This window comes from Alternaria ethzedia (assembly GCF_023757985.1).
Source record: "Alternaria ethzedia strain BMP 0044 chromosome Unknown scaffold_12, whole genome shotgun sequence".
In the NCBI taxonomy this organism is placed as follows: Eukaryota; Fungi; Ascomycota; class Dothideomycetes; order Pleosporales; family Pleosporaceae; genus Alternaria; species Alternaria ethzedia.
This window is the reverse complement of record NW_026056205.1, coordinates 1-19,798: the sequence shown is the minus strand read 5'-3', so window position 1 is coordinate 19,798 and position 19,798 is coordinate 1. Positions and strand designations below refer to the sequence as shown.

At 28.3% G+C, this 19,798-nt stretch overlaps 3 protein-coding genes across 3 annotated transcripts; 1 reads left to right on the top strand and 2 right to left on the bottom strand.

Annotated features, from left to right (window-relative positions):
- Window positions 1-572: 572 nt before the first annotated feature.
- J4E87_005564 (uncharacterized protein) lies at window positions 573-1,508 on the top strand (the record flags this gene model as incomplete). The annotated part of the gene is made up of 1 exon (XM_049377174.1): window positions 573-1,508. One exon carries the CDS (start codon window positions 573-575, stop codon window positions 1,506-1,508), a length of 936 nt encoding a protein of 311 aa, XP_049232800.1.
- Window positions 1,509-1,597: 89 nt separating this feature from the next.
- J4E87_005563 (uncharacterized protein) lies at window positions 1,598-2,723 on the bottom strand (the record flags this gene model as incomplete). Its single annotated transcript, XM_049377173.1, has 2 exons — window positions 1,598-2,561; window positions 2,638-2,723. The coding sequence occupies 2 exons, from the start codon at window positions 2,721-2,723 to the stop codon at window positions 1,598-1,600; spliced, it is 1,050 nt and encodes a 349-aa protein (XP_049232799.1).
- Window positions 2,724-3,094: 371 nt separating this feature from the next.
- J4E87_005562 (uncharacterized protein) lies at window positions 3,095-4,003 on the bottom strand (the record flags this gene model as incomplete). Its single annotated transcript, XM_049377172.1, has 1 exon — window positions 3,095-4,003. The coding sequence occupies one exon, from the start codon at window positions 4,001-4,003 to the stop codon at window positions 3,095-3,097; it is 909 nt and encodes a 302-aa protein (XP_049232798.1).
- Window positions 4,004-19,798: the final 15,795 nt, after the last annotated feature.

The following is a 19,798-nucleotide window of genomic DNA, read 5'->3' as shown; positions in this document are numbered from 1 at the left end:
GACTGTGCGCATGATAACGTACGAGTCCAGCATATGACAGCCCCGGAGGGAAGTCATCACTGGCACTACACGTGTGAAAGCGCTCGACGCGCTAACAACGTCATATTAGTTGGGAAATAGCGTATCAAGATGAACCTCAGTGGGATAATGCGTGCACTATTGACAGCCAGAAAGGGCATGTGGTCTGCGAATGTCTGCTTCCAAATTCTGGCGTTAATGTGCCGCTCGATTTGTGCTGCCAGGGAAGTGTCTGGCCGACTCTTTCGCTGGACAAGCAATGGCCATAGAGATCACAGTCTATCCAACAGTGGGAACGATACCGTTAGATACTTCAGTTAGCGATTACTGATGCTGATGCACAAGTGTGAGCGCCACTCGTATAATCCCACCATGTTACGTCTATCTCGCCGACAAGATACGTGGTGAAGGACACACCAGATTACCTAGGTACAGTCAGGCGCTATGACCCTCCCTACTTGCGTGTAGGCTTTCTTCGTATCCTCTAACAAATCACCCCACTACTGCTTGTCTGACCAACATCCTGCCAACACATCTAGCTTCTCTATACGAACATGGCTTCAAATGGACAGCCCTATCAGCAAAAGCCGATTGTACAAACGCACCTTCAAGAAGTTCTAGGCAAGCTTGAGCAGCCAACGCATGAAGAAAGGCTGCTACTACACCAAGTCTCTTCAGTACCATACGACCTGTTCAACGCGGCTGCATGTGAGGGGAACCCAAACACGCTTCCACTTGAAGGCGCTTTACTATCATGCCTTCTTCGAAACTTCCCTGAACACGGTCTATCCGCGACATTCATCTACGCCATTTTCCACGCCCTCCTCGCCACGCTTACCGCACTACACAAACACTCCGTCTTCCACAACGCCATCACCGCAGAGAAGATCCTCATCAAGAGGCCAGACAGACCTCCTCCTCGCAATGGCTTCCGCGCTGAGGATCTCACGATACACCTCCTTCTATTTCCGACTTCGTCACTATCACCAACACCTATCACGCCCTCACAGTCGGTTCCAGACACCGCAGCTGCAATCAAGCTAGTCTACGGACTCACCCAAAACCATCCCTACTTCATTCACAGAGCGGCCAACCAGGCGCTCTGGGCTCCTGCGCCTTGGGGACCACCCTACATCGCTGACTTGGCCGATGAACTGAAGGAGGAAATGTCTGCCCCGAGATCGTTGAGAATCGCGGAGTACCTGTGGAACGACTACATGAAGGCACTGTTGGGCATGACTACAGGGCTGGATCATCACATTCTGAAAGAAATCTGGCATGTGGCTGCGTGTTCTAGGATGGAGAGGTTGCCAAGGTGGTTGGAGTCACAGATCGGGTACTGTGGTCAGGTGGTGAATATGCTTGGAGTGGGGATTGAGGATATAGAAATGTGGAGATTGAACAACGCGGAAACAGACGCCGACACGAAGGCACAAGGATCTGAGTGGTTTTCTTTCCCGATCATGTTTGGTTCGATGGATTGGGCATAATTTTGCGAGCAGGTGAAGCTGCTTTCGAACTTGGCTATGACCCCTCCGCCGATAGTCGTAGACAGTAGATATCTTGCGCAATACACCCTTCATTTGATATCTTGATACTCAGCACTGCTCTTCCAATTCTTCGGGTATCCCCTTGCAATGCGCCACTCCTCCGCCTTAGTTCTCAGCCGCTCATATGCACTCTCTCGCCATCCACCATCACCATCTTCCTGGAAACTGAACGTAATTCCAAAAGGCCAATACAACATGTTTTCAACGCGAGCTCCATCCTTGGACTCCAACAGACCGATAGCGATGTCGAAAATCTGCGGTCGTTTGCCAGTAGTGTAGAAGACCACTGCAGAACATGTGTCGCAGAAGTGGCGATAGACATCGGGCGAAGAGTTGTAGTACTTCAACGTACCCACAGCGGGGTTCTTTGCGTCAATGAGTTCGTTGAGGGCGTACATGTCGACGGGGAAGTCTTTGGTGCTATCTTTTCCAAATGATATGGACTTCGTCTCTGCGTACGTCCAGTTAAAGATGTCACTCCCACTTTGCAATCTGCAGCTGTCGCATCCACAGAAGCCGGCTTTGAGCTTCCTGCTGACAGGTTCGACGTTGGAGGGCAGCTCATCTTCGGCCATGTGCTTGTAATCGCCACGCTGGAGTACCAGATCTACCCCGCCACATTTGCAGCGTATCGGTACACTTTCTTCCCCTTTCGCTTTGAGTTCCGGGAGAGTGGAGGGTTGTGGCCAGTCCGCAGGCAACTCCTTCGCTCCAGGGCCACGACCGGCTACCACACTTTCGTAACGCTTCAGATCTTCCCCTTCGCCATTGAGAGCACAGAGCCAAGGACTTGCACCACCATCTTCCGTGTCGGCCACGAAACCCTGCCCACCGAACTTGATCAACTGGCGACCTCCGATGTCCACGTTACCGAGCGCACCAGTGACCACTCCCAGATTCCTGGCCGGATCTTTGAAGGCACAGAAGACCGGGCTTGAGCAGGTAGGGCAGAACAAGAGGTCGAAGCGCTCCCAGCAGCTGAATGTCCGAAGGCTGGAAATGTCGACGTTGGCGCGAGGCTCAGGCCATGATGTGAGCGATGTGTGGAGCGAGCCGCACAGGTGCCGACAGGTCGTGCAGTGGCACACATGCCCTGGTAAGGGAAGAGCGGATGCAGGAAAGGTTGTACTGTAGTTGTGAGCGCCACAGAGACATGATGCCGTTAGAGTTACGGTCTCGGTGGAAGAAGACATCGTAGATCTCGAAATTGGAAACGATTCTGCAATCGTTGCAGGACACTCTGGAGATGATCCTGCTAGTTATAGGATATCCAAAGTCACTATCAGGATGGGTCTCCTTACTTGCTACGTTGCATGTGCTACGCCGCAAGCATGACGATGCCAAAGTGTGACCACATGCCGGCGCATGTCGAAGGGCGTGGCGTCGGATTGGTCAGCGTACATATGTGGGGCTCGCATTTTCGCGTCGTACCTCGCATTCAGGCTTGGGTGCACAACGAGTTGCTGTTAGCGGCTTGGTTAATATTGAGACGAATCCTGCCGTCGGCTGTATAACTTGAAGGATTTTTAAATCTTGACCACCCGCATGACGTCGAATAGGCCGGTCTTCTGCTTATCGGACATGCCTGCTTTCAGAAGACCAGTTGCATGTTCGCCCTCTCGGCCCCGCTGGTTGCTCACGATCCTTGTGTCGCCTCGCTTGAACTCACATGTGCGGCCTGTCATACCCGAGATCCACATCTTCACATTGCGAAAATGAGGGCCATGTAGCAGATTGGACCCGTATGCTGATGCCCAAGGCGCATCTACGTGCCAGGAGTCCAAACAACCAGGTAGATCTGGCGCGAAGGATGTGACAACAACGATTTGTCGCTCACCCTTTGACGTTCCGGAACATTTCAGTGCTAACGTGCCACTCGGTGATGCATTGGGGCTGTTGACTGCATCCAAGAGCCACCTCAAGTCCCTTTTATGCTCCGAGTTGTGCTTGGCGACGTCCCACATCTCTATACCGATATCCCTGTTGAATTCGGGCATCTTTCGCAGCACAGCAGGTGCGTCCGAATCCGGTATGTTACTCCACAGCGTGCAGCCAAGCAGCGTAATGTTCGTGCCCGGCACGTCGCTTCCCGTCTCGTATAGTATCTCCAATTTCCCCTTCAGAGAAGGCTCTCTCTCCATCTTGTGCGCCAACTGTAAGCCGTCCATCCAGCTAATGCCGTGGAACTCCAGCGGACCGAGAACAAGAAATACCTTCTCATGAAGACCACACCGTCGAATCAGGAACCACAGATACAGCTCGTAGTCTATAAGCCTGCCAATGTTTCCAGCAAGTATCAAGAAGGGCGCCGCGACGGGTACGTGGAACGCGAGGTATTGTGATTCGTAGTCTAGGTTGAGATCTGATAGGACCTGGAAGGAGGTCTTCGGGTTCGAGAACAGGCTAGACAGGCGTCGCAGTTTGCTCGGTAGCATCTTCGCGGGGGCGGTTGTATAGCAAACTAGAAAAAGAAAAGGTGCGAACGAGCGTTGGGATGCACTTGACGACTCAAGCGCTGGTAAGGAGACTGAGGGGGTTGTGTGGACTAGAGACAAGCTAACAAGATCAACAACACGCATGAATGAAGCGACGGAGAGCCTGAGATACGAGAGAAAGAGCTCGTCTTGTTGTAAGGGCTGAGCGCGGCTGCGCCATGAGAACCGATCGCGGTCCGCAGCATTGCGGCGCCTGTGTTACTTTCCAACACCGTCGGTATCAAAGACGAGCAAAGTTGCGACTGTGCCCATCCTTTCAACCCTTTCGATCTTCGCGGAGATTTGCTATTGGGCGCAGCGCGACTGTGCGGCGTTTTGGTGTTGGAAGTTGGTGGCTGTGAAGAGAGATGGCCTTCTAGTAGGGATGGAATTAGATCCCGTCTAGGCCGAGTCCGGATGGCGCAATTTCGGCCCGGCCCCACGTCATCTCCTTCATCCCCTTCTGACCCAGCAGCGCCAGCTTTCGCGACGGCGACGACGGCGGCCTCTACAACCCTCAATGCGTTATAGTTATCCTGCTAGTGTGTGTAGTGCATACAGTCTATCTAACTAAGAGCGCGCTAAGACATAGCATACGCTAACATAAATAAGTAATTTTTAAAATATAGTATACTAGCGTTATACTACTTAAAAAAATTAGCGTACTTAGTAATAAAATTTTAATTTAAATAATTCTTAGATTTATTTTAAATTAATTTAGACTAGATTATACTTATATTATAATATAAAGCCTTTTTTACCTATATTTAATACTAAGCTTAAATTTCTTAACTTTAATATATTAAACTTAGATATTTATAAAAGATTTAATTTATATTTATCTAGCTCTAGTAAGAGTAATAATAGTAGTATTAAAGACTAAGTTAAAGTATATAGTTAAATTAATTTTAAAATAATTTTAAACTTATTTAAACTAAAGTATAGTTTAACTTACTTCTAGAAATAGTAGTATACTTTTTTTAAAGGCTAAAGTTATTAAGTATACTATATATCTACTTTAATACTTTAGTATAAACTTTAGAAGCTATACTTATATTATTTAAGTTTTAAAAGTAAATAGATAATATTCTTTAGTTAAGAAAGTATTATAAAATACTAAAAGTATAAGTAGCTTACGTAAACTATTTTTAGATTAATTTAGAACTAATCTAGTATAAGTAGTTTTAATACTATAGAGCTAGTAAAATAGAGAAGAAGAAGACTTTTAGTCTTTTCTTAAATTTAACTACTTAAAAATAAGTTTTTAAGTACTTTAGTATTAAGATATATAAATATATTTAGAATTAATTAAGAAATTTTACTTACTTATAAGTAGATAAAAACTTATATAAAATACTTAAGTAGATAAAAATATCTATAAACTAAATTAAGTAAAAAAAAAAAAAAAAAAAAGCTAAAAGCTACTTTAATAAGCTTTAGTATTAGTTTAGAGATAGTATTTATACTAATAAAAAGAGTTCTTATAGTCTAGAGTTATTTTAGATAGAATTAATAGTATATATAGTTAAACTATTTTAGAAATAATTTCTAACTAATTCTAGTAAGTAATAGAGTCTACTTCTTAGTTTATTACTTATAGTAATTACGCTCTAAGTAATATAGAGTACTATATCTAGAAAGTACTACTAAGAATTAATATTATCTACTTATAAGCTCTTTTAGATAGTAGAGTAAAGAGCTTTTATAAAAACTATAATATAGTTAAGCTCTAGATCTTACGTTTAAAAAACTATAGTAAGTTCTTAAAGAATATTTCTAGATTAATTCTAAACTATTTTAGATACTAACTATACTTAGAGTTAAGGTAAACTTATTTTATAAAACTATAATATAGTAATTAATATTATTATTTTTCTATATTTTAAGTAAGTTTTATACTTTATAGTAGTTTTAACTAGTATATACTAGTATATACTTTCTCTACTTTAGTAGCTAGATATAGAATTAGTTAAGAATATAGTTTATATATTTTAATTAATATTAATACTAAATACTATAAAATATAAGCTATTTTATTAATATTAATTCTAAATTATTTCTAAACTATTCTAGCTACCTTTTTATAGTCTAACTAGTTTACTTTCTACTTAAAGTAGCGTAAAGTTTTATTAATTAAGAAACTTTATACTACTTAGATAAATAAAAACTACTTTATAAGAATAGCTACTATCTAAAAATTAATTATATTTTCTTTAGATACTAGTCTAAAGAGAGTTCTTTTTAAAAAAAAAGTAAATTATTCTAACTCTACTACTATAAGCGCTATCTAAATTATTTTTTAAATATTTCTAAATTAATTTATATAAGTATATATCTACTAAATCTTACTAGCTAGTAAAAGCTATATTATTATCTAAGTATAGAATAAGTAAGCTAAACTACTTATAAAATAAGAGACTTTCTAGATAGATATATCTTTTAAGCGCTACTATAATAGTTAGAGAGAAATTCTTTTTACTACTATACTAAAGAGCTATAAAAAGAGTATATAAATAACTTTTAAATTAATTTATAGCTAATCTACGTAGTTATTATATTTAAGTACTTTACTACTAATACTAAGTTTTCTAAAATATACTAAAAGATATTTACTATTTTCTTTTAGACTATTAAGAAGTATTTAGATTAGCTAGTATAATAGTAGTATCTCTACGTACGTAGTTTCTATAGTATTACTATTAATATAAATACTAAGTAGATAGCTAGTAAGTTAAATTAATTTATAATTAATCTATACTTATTTTAGCTTAGAATTTAGAAAGTATCTTACTAGCTTTAACTAGCTTAATAGAGACTAGAAGTACTACTTTAGCTACTATATAAGATTTTATATTATTTACTTTCTTTACACTATTAATAAAGTTTATTTTAGTATACTATATATTAAAGATTTTTTATAAAGTAAAATAAAAGTACTACTTACTATAGTAAGCTAGGCTAAGTATTTTAAGTTATATAATCTACTTATTAGTAAGTAGTCTAAATTAATTCTAGAACGTTTTTAAACTATTCTAAGAAAATACTCTAATATCTATAGCTAAAGAATAGGTAAAAAATAAGAAGAACTCTATTATTACTATAGAATTAAATATATACTATAGTAGTATATCTAGAGCTACTTAGAATATACTAGAATTCTATATAAATACTATAGAATAAGTATATATAAAGAGCTATTATACTAGCCTAAGATATAAGCTTTTAGTTAGTATTAGACTATATATTAAATTAGTTCTAAATTATTTTATAACTAATTTTATATAGCGCTATATAAATAGACTTATAAAATATATAAAAATATAAAATTTATAAAAAGTATAGTATTAGATATAAATTAAAGTAAAATTTAAGTCTAAGTAGCTACTTTTATAATAATATAAGGTAAGAAAAAAGTAAGTATTTAGTTATCTATATATAGATTAATTCTAAACTATTTAGAGTATAAGAAATAAAAGAAAGAAAATAAAAAAGAAGATAATATTCTTAAATTACTTAAATTACCTAAACTATTAAGATAGTAATCTTACTAGCGTCTAAGCTTTTAGCTAGTAGCGTAGCGCTTATATATATAGATATTCTAGTTATTATTTTTAGCTTTATTCTTTCTTAGAGCTAATTTATTACTAGCTCTATAAGTATAACTATTTCTAGATTAATCTAGAACTAATCTATATAAAGAATACTCTAATCTAGATATAAACTTAAAAGAAAAGAAGTGTAAGCTTAAAAAAGAGTATAAAAAAGTAAAACTTTAATAAGAAAAAAAGTTACTTTAAATCTAAACTAAGAAAGCTAAGTTAAAGCTCTAAGAAAGAAAGCTATAAGTTTATTTTTAGTATAAATTAATCTAGAACTAGTTAAGAGGTAACTAAACTAGTTTTAGAATAGTTAGTATAATTAAAGAGTTTTTAGCGCTAGATAAAATCTATTAGAAACCTATATTCTAGATAGTTAGATAATATTATATAATCTAACCTAGTGTAAGTATAAGTAGATCTAAGAAATTATTACCTAGAAGGTAATAATTTATCTATTCTTACTAAATAATATACTATTACTTTACTATCTCTTATATTTTATATTAATTAGTAGTTACTTATTTAATATTTAAATTATTTACTTTATAATACGCCTATATTATATAATATCTACTTATAATACTTATAGTAATAGTTATATACTAATAAATATTAATAATAATATAAAACTATTTAATATAGTAGTATTAGCTATAAGTTTATTAGTACTAACTTCTATTAAGAAGAAAGTATATAAGCTAATACTTTTTATATCTAAAATAGATAATAATATTAGTAATAGTTTAATTCTACTACTATTACTATAAGATTATATTCTTACTTCTAATAAAATCTAAAATATTCTAGAAAAGGCTATTCTAGACTAGAAGCTGTAACGCCTTTATATTTAGAGAATACTCTAGCTAAAGTATATTAAGCTAGCTAAGTTATAGAACTTTTACGCTAGAGTTACTATAAGTAATCTAACTACTTTTAAGAAGAATATAAAAGTATTATTTATAACTTACTTAAAAAATACTCTTTTAACTAAAAATCTTCTAAGATTTAAACTTCTATAGTTATTCTTAAAAACTAACTAAGCGTAATATAATTACTAGAAGTAGAATTATAAGTTATACTTTCTTTATATACTATAAAGCTTTATAATAGAGATATAGAGAGTAGATCTTAGTACTATATATATCTTAGAACTATTAAAAACTTTATAGTATATCTATTAAGTATTAGAGAAGTACTAGAACTCTATTTAGATACTATTATAAGTAGACCTTAAGTATATTATATTAAACTTACTTAGTTCTCTATAAGAGTATAAGTAATATACTTATAATTACTTTAAGCGCACTATATAGTATAGTAATTAGAATTTTATAAACTTTTTAGATTATATAAGACTATTATAGAAGAAACTTAGATTAGACTAAATACTAGATATATAAGTACTAGAGTATACTATAGCTTTATAGAATAATATTAGAAAGAGCTTACTTTTACTTTTTATAAACTAATACTTTACACTTCTATAAGTAGAAGAATATACTAACTTTATTTTCTAATAAAAGTTTTATATTATAGAAAATAAGCTATAACTACTTAAGAAGAATAGACCTTAACTTATTTAAGATTAATCTAATATTTAAAGTACTAGTAGACTTCTAAAAAACGCTAAGCGCGCTAGATTAGCTTAAAATAGATTAAAAAGAAGTAGTTTAGGTAATAATAATATATTAGAAAAGTAAATTATATACTATAAATATAGTAAAGTTAGTTATTATAAAAATAAATATTTAAAAGCTAATAAGTCTAATACTATAAGTAAGTCTACTAATAAGTCTAAGTTAGAAAAAAACTAAAGATAGAAGAATTAATCTTTTATCTTACTATCTATATCTCTCTAAATAAAAAGAATAAAAATATAGAAACACTACGTAAAGCCTTATAGCCTACCTTATTCTAACTTTTAATAGTAAAGTTTACTGCTTTATTAAGTGTGCTAGTGTAGAAATACAGGTATAACGCGGTTAAGTAATATAGTATATAATCGCAATATAGGTGTATTTTCTAAACACCTTATTTTATAGTAGGCAGTAGTATATATTCTTTTAAAGGTTTTAGAAATTAAAACTAAGCTATAAAGTTTAACGCTCTTAAACCTTATACAAAAGTATAAAGGCAAGAAGCAAGAATCTACTCTAGAAACTATAGAGAAAGAGGTATAGTAGAGTATCTACGCGTTCTGTATATCTCTAAGAGAACATTTAGAAGTTGTATATATATCTTATTACTCTCTAGAAGCTCTATGTAGAAGCAGAAGGTAGAATAGTAAAGTTTACTTTTAAGATATTTAAGCCTAAAGAGGTAATAATTAATAGTAGTTTATAACTAAACTTTATCTCTACTATATTAGTAAAGAAGTAAGAATTAGTTATTAATCTTTTACTTAACCTTCTTATAAAAGAAGTTAATAGTAGAAAGCTTACTATCTATAAAATAACTAAAGTAGATATTACTATTACTAATTTATAGAGCTACGTAAAGATATAGTATATTTTATTTATAGTATTTAACCTAAATAAGTATACTATATATTTAGAATTACTATAGATTAATAACTATAACTTTAAGTTAAACTATACTTTATAGCGTATACTTTTTAGAGGTAATAAAGCTAAGAAAGTTAGCTCTTTTTAAAAAATTATAGTAGAAAATATCTAATTATTTAAAAAGAGTATATATAATTCTAGTATAGACATATATATATATCTAGTAGATATAGTAAGTTAGAATAATCTATTCTTAGCTTAAATAAGTAATATACCTTTACTATATATAGAGTTTATTAATATTTACTCTAAGAAGAACTTAGTAATTATTACTAAGTATAGTCTATAAGACTTAGCTTTAAATCTAGAGCCTAGAACTAATCTACTATATATACTATTATATAATCTTTCTTAAACTAAGTTAAAGCTTTTTAAAAAGTATCTAGAAGAGTATATAGTATAAGAGTAAATAAGACGCTTAAAGTTACTAGCTAGTATACTTATTCTTTTTATTAAAAAGAAGAATAGCTCTATAAGACTATATATTAACTATTATAGCTTAAATAAGATTATAATTAAAAATAAATACTTATTACTTCTAATTATAAAGTTTTTAAATTACTTAGCGTAAGCTAAGTACTATACTAAGCTAGATATATAAGAAGCTTACTATAGAATTTATATCTAAAAAGAAAATAAGTAAAAGACTATATTTTATACCTAGTATAGTTATTTTAAGTATACTATAATACTTTTTAGCCTTATAAATATACCTACCTAGTTCTAGATATATATTAACTAGACTTTTATTAGTCTAATTAATATATTATATATTATCTACTTAGATAATATTTTTATCTTCTTTAATACTCTTAAAAAATATAAAGTATATATTAAGAAAGTTTTATAGAGACTACGTAAGGCTAAGCTTTACTTAAAGCTTAGTAAGTATAAGTAGTATACTTAATATACTAAGTACTTTAGTTATATTATTATACTTAATAAAATTAAGATTAACTAAAACTATATTAAGACTATCTAGAATTAGCCTAAACTACGCACTATTTATAATATTTAGGTATTTATTAGCTTTATAAACTACTATTACTAATTTATTACTAAGTTTTCTAAATTAGCTCTACTATTAACTATTTTAATCTAGAAAAGTCTAAGTATAGCTAGAGGTAGCTACGCTATATAAAAAGAAAAGAGCTAGTTTTTAGATATTAGTAAAGCTACTAGAAAGGCTTTCTATAAGCTTAAGAACTCTTTTTTAAAAAAACTAATTTTAGCTTACTTTAAAAAAGATTATAAGATAAAGATTAAAGTTAATATATCTAGAAGTATAATATTAGATATTCTAAGCTAATATATTATAGAATTACTTAAGCTAGATAACTAGTATCTAGTTAACTTCTAGTTATGTAAGCTTATTATAGTAGAGTATAATTATAATATATATAACTAAGAACTATTAGCTATTATTAAAAGTTTAGAATATTAGTAATATTATCTTAAAAGTATCTATTTTAAGATCTTTACTAATTATATAAACTTTAAGTAGTTTATAAAAACTAAAGCTCTTAACTATTATTAAGTTTAGTTTTATCTAGTACTTACGTAATATAATTTTAACTTAATTTATTATTCTAGAAGCACTAATCTAGTAGATAGTCTATTACGCTACTCTAATTATATAGCTAAGTTATAAAAGCTAGTCTAGAAGTATAATAAAGCTTTTATATAGCTTATAAAAGATCTTATTTTTAATAAAAGTAAAAAGACTTTCTTAGCTATAGCTATACTAATAAGATCTAGTTCTAGATTAGAACTACTAAATAAATTAAGTAAAGTACTTAATAAGTTTAAATAAGTTAATTAGACTAAACTAAGAGAATAAGAGCTTATAGAAGATTAGAATACTTTTAATAAAGCTAATAAATTCTTCTTAGATAAATTAGACTTAGATATAGAATAGATAGACCTATTAGAATTTATAATAAGTTATAGTTACTACTAAAAGCTTACTAATATAGAAAGTAAGTTAAAGGCACTTATAGAGTACTATAATAACTTACTAGTAAAATATTTTAGAGTAAAATATATATTAGAAAAGCTTTAATATTAATATACCTAAAAGAGTATAAAAAAGAATATTACTAAGTATTATTATAATTACTTAGCCTACTATAAAGTAATACTAGCTTACTATAAACTATATAGCTTATTAGAACCTCTACTACTTCTAGATTAACTATAGAAAAAAGCTACTATAGATTTTATTATAGAGCTTCTCTCTAGTACTATATAAGATTAAGTTTATAATATAATACTAGTTATAGTATATAAACTTACTAAGATAGCTTATTATATTCTAGTAAGAAGTAATTAGAATAGTTTAGACCTTACTTAGGCCTAGATATATAAAGTTATCTACTTATATAGTATTTTAAAGTAGATTATCTTAGATAGAAGTCTACTAATAAATATAAAGTACTAAAATATCTTTTAATACTATTTAAACTTAAGAAAAGTTTTTATATCTATATTCTACTTCTAGACTAATAGTTAAACTAAGTAGTAGAACTAAATACTAGAATAGTATCTATAGTATTACTATACGCTAGAATAAAATAACTAGACTTTATAGATATTTATTAGAGAATTTATGTATAATAATAGTATTTATATAACTACTAGTATAACTCTTTTTTAAGTCTATTATAGTACTAATTTAAAAGAAGTAGACTAGCTTAGTATAGTCTAGAGTAAGAAAAAAAGCTTTATAAAGCTTTCTACTACTATAAAAGTACTTAGCTTATAAGCTAAGTATAAGAAAAAGATTATTATAGCTAATACCTATTATAGTAAAGTGTTAATATAGAGTAGAGTAATAAAACGCAGTTAGTAACTCTATATAGTAATCTTAATATAGGTATATTTTCTAAATACCTTATACTTACTATATATAGCTATAATAATTAATAAAACTCTCTTTATAATGTTTGCTATAGATATAGCGCTTTAATAATAATAATAATAATATACTTATAGAGAGTAATAGTAATAGAGGCTTCTCTAGTATACTTAGAGGTAAACTTAAGAGTAGTAATAAGCAAGCTATAGAGCTATAGAAATATTAAAATATTCTTAAAAGTTAATATAGAAGCTTTCTAAGCGTAGGTAAACTCTAGGTCTAGAGTAATATTAAATTATAGTATTATACTACTATAAAATGCAAAAAGATATTTGCGTAGGTAAACTATAGTATAAAGAATAGTAGCCTAGAAGAGAATTATATAAAGCTTTATATATAGAGAATACTTCTCTTTATTCTATATCTTTCTTAATACCTCTACGCATATCTAAAAAATCTACTAATATATCTACTAAATATAAAGAACTTTCTATACTAAACTTTTCTTCTATACTTATAATAGAGGCTCTAGTTCTTATAATAATAATAATAATAATAATACCTAGCGTAATAGAACGTACTACGCTAGTAGTTCTTACTAGTTATACGCGTAGCGTGTTTAACTTTCTAGTCTATTTTAGAAAGTTTTTAATAAAAGACCTATAAGATATAGCTATAAGAATAGAGCTAGAAAAAAGCTTCTATTAGAATAGTATAAAGTAAATAAAGGTAATTACTAGTAATAGAAGACGCCTTATAGCTTTATATATTATAGGTATATACTATCTCTTCTAAATAAACCTTTCTTCTAATATTCTAGTAATTATAGAGAAATAGTTTAACTAACTTAGTACGTTAAATAAAAAGCTAGCTAAGTTAGTAAATACGCTAGTAACCTAAAATAAGCTTAACTTTATTAAGCTTATAAAAAGTACTATTTTTCTTAGCTAGAGAGAGGCAGCGCTTTACTAGCTATAGAAGATAGTATATATATAGTGTAGTATTAGGCTATACTAATAGACGCGCAATAATAAGTAGAATAGATAGTTAGTATACTAGAGAATAGCGTAATATAGCTACTAATATAGCTAGCTTATAAGTAATTATATATAGAGTATAAGTTACTAGTAATTATATAAGTATTGTGTGCGCGTTATATAAGTGTCTTAGATTAGATTAGGCTTTATACTAGTAGTAGGCTTACTAAGTTACCTTTTAGAGATGCGTAGTTATATAAGGCTAGTATTAGTACTAGTTAATAGTCTAGATAGCTATTAGTAATATATAATAAATATAAAGTAGTTAGCCTATTATAATTACGTATATTAACTATTATATTAGTAGTAGAGGTAGTATAAGTGTAAGTGTTGTAAGTTATAAATCTAGGCTTACGTTAGAGATTTTTTAAGTTTACTTTTAGAGTCTAATATAGTAACGCGTTATTACGTAATTACGTAATTACGTAATTATTTAATTTTAAAAAAAGTACGCTATAGGCCTTGTCTCTTAGACTTAAGAGAGATAGCTAATATCTATTAGAAAGTATATACTAATAAAAAAAGAATATCTCTTCTATTTAAAGTAGAGAATTAAGTTTTAATTTCTAATTAGTATATACATTCTACTAAGCTAAAGAAGAAACTAGATTAGAAGTATATAGGCTCTAGGCGTATAATAGTCTAGATTAGCCTATCTACGTTTAAAATTAATATACCTAAATTAAAAGTAGTTTATCTAGTCTTTTATATATTACTTCTAGAACTATATAAGCTAACTAGATAATTATTATACTTACTAATATAAAGTATTAATACTATATATAGATTTAGTAATAATATATATAATATTAACTAAATTCTAGATTAAAGGCGTAATAAGAATAATTAGTAGAAGTATTTTATTAAATAGTAAAGCTACTCTAATAAAAAGAACTCTTAGAAACTAGAACTAAAGATTAGCGTAAAGGTACTACGTAAGTTTTAGAATAATAAAGATATATAGTTTTAATATTAGTCTAAAAAGAAAAAGTCTAAGTAGAGCTATAGATAGCTCTTTAAAAAGAAGAGAGATAAGTTAAGATAATACTTAAAGAATAAAGCTAAGTATACTTTTACTAGTTTTTTTTCTAATTTAAATCTTTTAATATAGTGTTTAATAGTACTATAGTCTAATAGCTTATCTTAGCTATTCTTATAATAATTATATACTATCTATTATAAATTATTATAACCTAATCTACGTTATAAAACTTTACTTCTACTAGTTTTCTATAGATTTTAGATTCTAAGATAAAATATTATATTTCTATAAGTTACTTAAAAGATATATTTTATAAGACTTTAGTAATTCTTACTAAGCTAGGTATACGCTAAAGAATAAGCTATTAAAGTTTATTATAAGTTAGAATAATCTAAAATAAGCTAAGAGTTCTAAATATTATACTTAAAGGCTACTTTTCTACTAGATTTACTACTAAATACCTAAACTAGTACTTAATACTTTAAAATTAAGCTATATACTACTAGAATAATCTAGAATAGCTTATTATAAAGTATTTTACTTATTTTTAGTATTATTATAGATTATATTAGCTACCTTAATTTTCTTAGTAAAAACGCTCTTCTAATCTTAGATAGTATTAACTCTACTATTCTTAAAAGTATAGATTTTAGTAGCTTTATCTAATATAATTTTCTTAAGCTAAATCTTTTTAGAATTAATAACTATATACTATTATAAGTTAGAATAGCCTATAATAGCCTAGTATAGAGAAAACTTACTTTCTTAAAACTATTCTTTATTATATTATTAAAAGTGTACTTTTACTTAGCTACGTAAACTTAATTAGAGACTAAAACTAACTTCTTAGAGTAACTAGAAGTAGAGAGGTAAACTAAAAATATAGTAGACTAATAATAATAAGTTTTACTATTATAAAGAAAAAGCTTTTTTATATAAAGATAATATTATCTATTAAGAGTTAGAATAGTCTATAATAGCCTAGAATAGCTACTTACTTTTTAATAATCTTCTTAAAAATTATAGCTATTTTTAGAAGTTTATTAGTAAAGCTTTAAATTTCTTAAGTAGTATAATTATAAATAGATTTAATCTACTAAGCTAGAGCTAGAACTTTAGTACTATTAGTATTAGTAGAAGGTATAATCTAGGCGCTTTAATTATTAACTTAATAAAGTAGATTATAGTTATAAATAGTAATAGTGCTTTAATTAATCTTTTATAAAAGATTACTAATAGTATAATTAAAGTAACTATTACCTAATTCTACTTAAGAGAACTATACTATAGATTAGTATAGGTTATAATAGTCTATTATAAGGTATTATAACTTACTATATAGTAATCTTAGTTAAGAATCTAGTACTTAAGGTACTTAGACTAATAGTAAGTTTTACTATTTATAACGTAGAACTAACTACTTAGAAGACTAATATACTTAGTACGTTTTAGAATTTTTTCTTTATCTAGTAAGTAGATAATATAATAGCTAACTTTTCTAAAGTACTTAATACTACTAGTAGAGAAGAATATAATATAGTAGTAATAAGAGTTTATAGCCTACTTACTATATTTTATAAAAGTATTTAAAATATTAGTAGAGTTTATAGTAGACTATTCTAGACTATAATAGTCTTAGATAGGTCTTTTAGAGGCTAGATAAGGTAGAGTTATTAAAAGTAAGTATAAATATAAGTAGAATAAATAGTATAATATAGATAGTTATCTACTAGTATTATATTAGCTTAGTTATATTTTAGTAATTTATAATACTCTATAATAGCCTATAATAGACTATTATAGGCTATCTAGGCTACTAGTAGAAAATATTAAAATTAGAAGTACTTATTTAATTATTATTAGTTAGTATAAAAGTAATAGTTAAGAAATTTAAAAGATCTTAATATAATACTACTAAGACGCTAGCTACTAGCGTAGATAGTAGTATTTACTATAATATTCTATTATTACTTATTTTAGTAGTAAGTAAGAAAATTACTAAGTAAAGATAAAAGTAAGTTTAAAAAATAGCTCTTTTATAATATAGCGTATTTTATATCTACTAATATATATTTTAATTACTAGATAATAATAATTTATAAAATAGTCTACCTTAGTCTAGAATAACTTATTTTACTTAACTTTAGAGAATTAAAGCTAAGAAAAGAGATATTATTAAAAACTTATATTCTAGATAGTTAAATAACGTTATATAACTTAACTTAGTATAAGTATAAGTAGATCTAAGAAATTATTATCTAAAAGATAATAATTTATCTATTCTTACTAGATAATATACTATTACTTTACTATCTCTTATATCTTATATTAATTAGTAGTTACTTATCTAATAAAATCTACTAAAACCTACTTTACTTTTTAATTCTATCTTTTCTATATTAAATATAGTAAGTAGAGTTCTTTCTAATAAGGTTTATCTCTATCTAACTAATTCTAAATTAATTACTAACTATTCTAGCCTACGTATACTTAATATACTACTTTTACTATACTTTTATATAGCTTTATAAAGTTTAACTTTAAAAACTCTAAAAGAAGATATATTATCTTCTATAGAAAACTCTTTTATTATATAAAGTATAATAAAAGCTTCTTAAGTCTTTATAGTATAAGTCTAATAGTTATCTAAAACTCTTTATAGATTAATTTTAAACTAATTCTAGTAGCGCTATAAGAGAAAATTAAACTTTATTAAATATATTTATAAAACTTACCTTTAGTACTTTATTATACTAGTATAATACCTTTATAGATATACTATACTACTTATTACTTTTTTTAAGAGATAATAAAGTGCTATAATAACTCTAGAGTAGTAAAAAAGAATACTATTACTAAGAAGTAAATTTAAAATAAACTTTAGAATTATTCTTTAATTAATCTAAAGCTAATTTAATCTACTATCTAACTAGCTACTCTCTCTACTAAACTCTTATTAGAGATACTATACTTTATATTCTTAAATAAGTAAAAAAAATAAAAAAAAAGTAAAATTAATTTCTAATTAGTTTATTACTTACTACTTAAAAATAATAAGCTTTTACTATATAAATTCTACTAAAGTAAAAGATTTAAATATAAGCCTCTTTTTACTATTTAAACTTTAATTAATATATATTTTACTTACTAAAATATAGCTTATTACCTTTATTAATAGTATTATAATACTTTTACTTTTTAAAACTTATAGAGAATATAATTAAAGTTATAGTTTTATTAAATTTATTTTATATATCTATTTATTCTTAAATTATTTCTTAATTATTCTATAAATAATTCTACTATAGTTTTAGTTCTTATTACTATTAGACTTAGAAAGAGTAGCTAGGCCTTTAGGCTTAGAGATCTCTCTAGAAAGGTTATAGAAAAACTACTAAGAAGTATATATAGTAAACTTATTATAGAAAAAAGTATAGTCTAAATTTTATTAGAATTAATTAAGAAACGTTTAAAAAATAATTTAAATAAAGCTTACTCTCTAGGTTTTTAGTATTAAGGCCTTCTACGTTATACTCTTAGTAAGAGAGGTTAAATTTATTATCTAGATTAGAGAAATACTTTTAGATATAATTTATTATAAAGTTATAATTAAGCTATATTAGTTAGAAATAATCTAGAAACGTTTAAGAAATAATTTACTTAAGTTTAATCTTTATTAAGCTAAATAGTATTCTAAAAAGAGCTATTATTCTTCTTCTCTTCTTTCTCTTAGCTAGAGATAGCGCTCTTATCTTCTTATTTCTACTTTTCTTCTTCTTTCTTATTTTCTTCTTCTTTTTCTTCTTTGTCTAAATTAATTAATAATTAATTTAAATTCTCTTTAGTAATAGAGAAAGAGAAGTTAGTAATTATATTATAGTTAGCTATAATATTTGTATAGAAAACTAAGTAGAATTAATTTAGAAATAATTAAAAAATAATTTAAACTTATCTAATTTAAGCTAAATTAGCTAGTTAGAAAGTATACTAACCTACTTAGCTATAGCTATAATTAATTTATAGGTAGTAAGTAGATAGTTTCTAAAGAAGGCGTAGCTAGTAAACTTTCTCTAAAAGAATAGTTAGAATTATTTAGAAAATAATTAAAGAATAATTTATATACTATAAAGGCTACTACTAATATTAATTATATAGTATAGCTAACCTATATAGATAATAGGCTAACCTTATATATTTATAGTAAAGGCTAGATAACTAAATAGTAGCTAGTTAAGCTACAGAAATTACTTAAATGTAGGCTAAAATTTATTAGAATTAATTAATAAATAATTTTAGAATATTTTATACATTACTATAAAGTATACCTATAATTTAGTAGGCTATAATTTAGCGTAGTAGGTAGCGTAAGATTTAGTAGCTTAGTTAGTAGTATAGATAGTATAGTAGAGTAGTATTATTATTATTTTAAAAGAATTATTCTAGAAATAATTTCTAACTAATCTACTAAAGCACTAACCTAGCGCGCGCACAGGCTGCGTATAGACGCTCTAGCGCTCTAGCGCTCTAGCGCTCTAGCGCTCTAGTACTCTAGTCTTCTAGTACTCTAGTAAACTCTAGAGCTAACTAATCTATAAATATTTTAAAATTAATATATACTAATATCTTACTAGCTATTCTATCTATTAAGGTTCTACTAAATATACTTATTATATTTTATTAAATTAGTATATAATAATATCTAAAGTTATTTTAACTA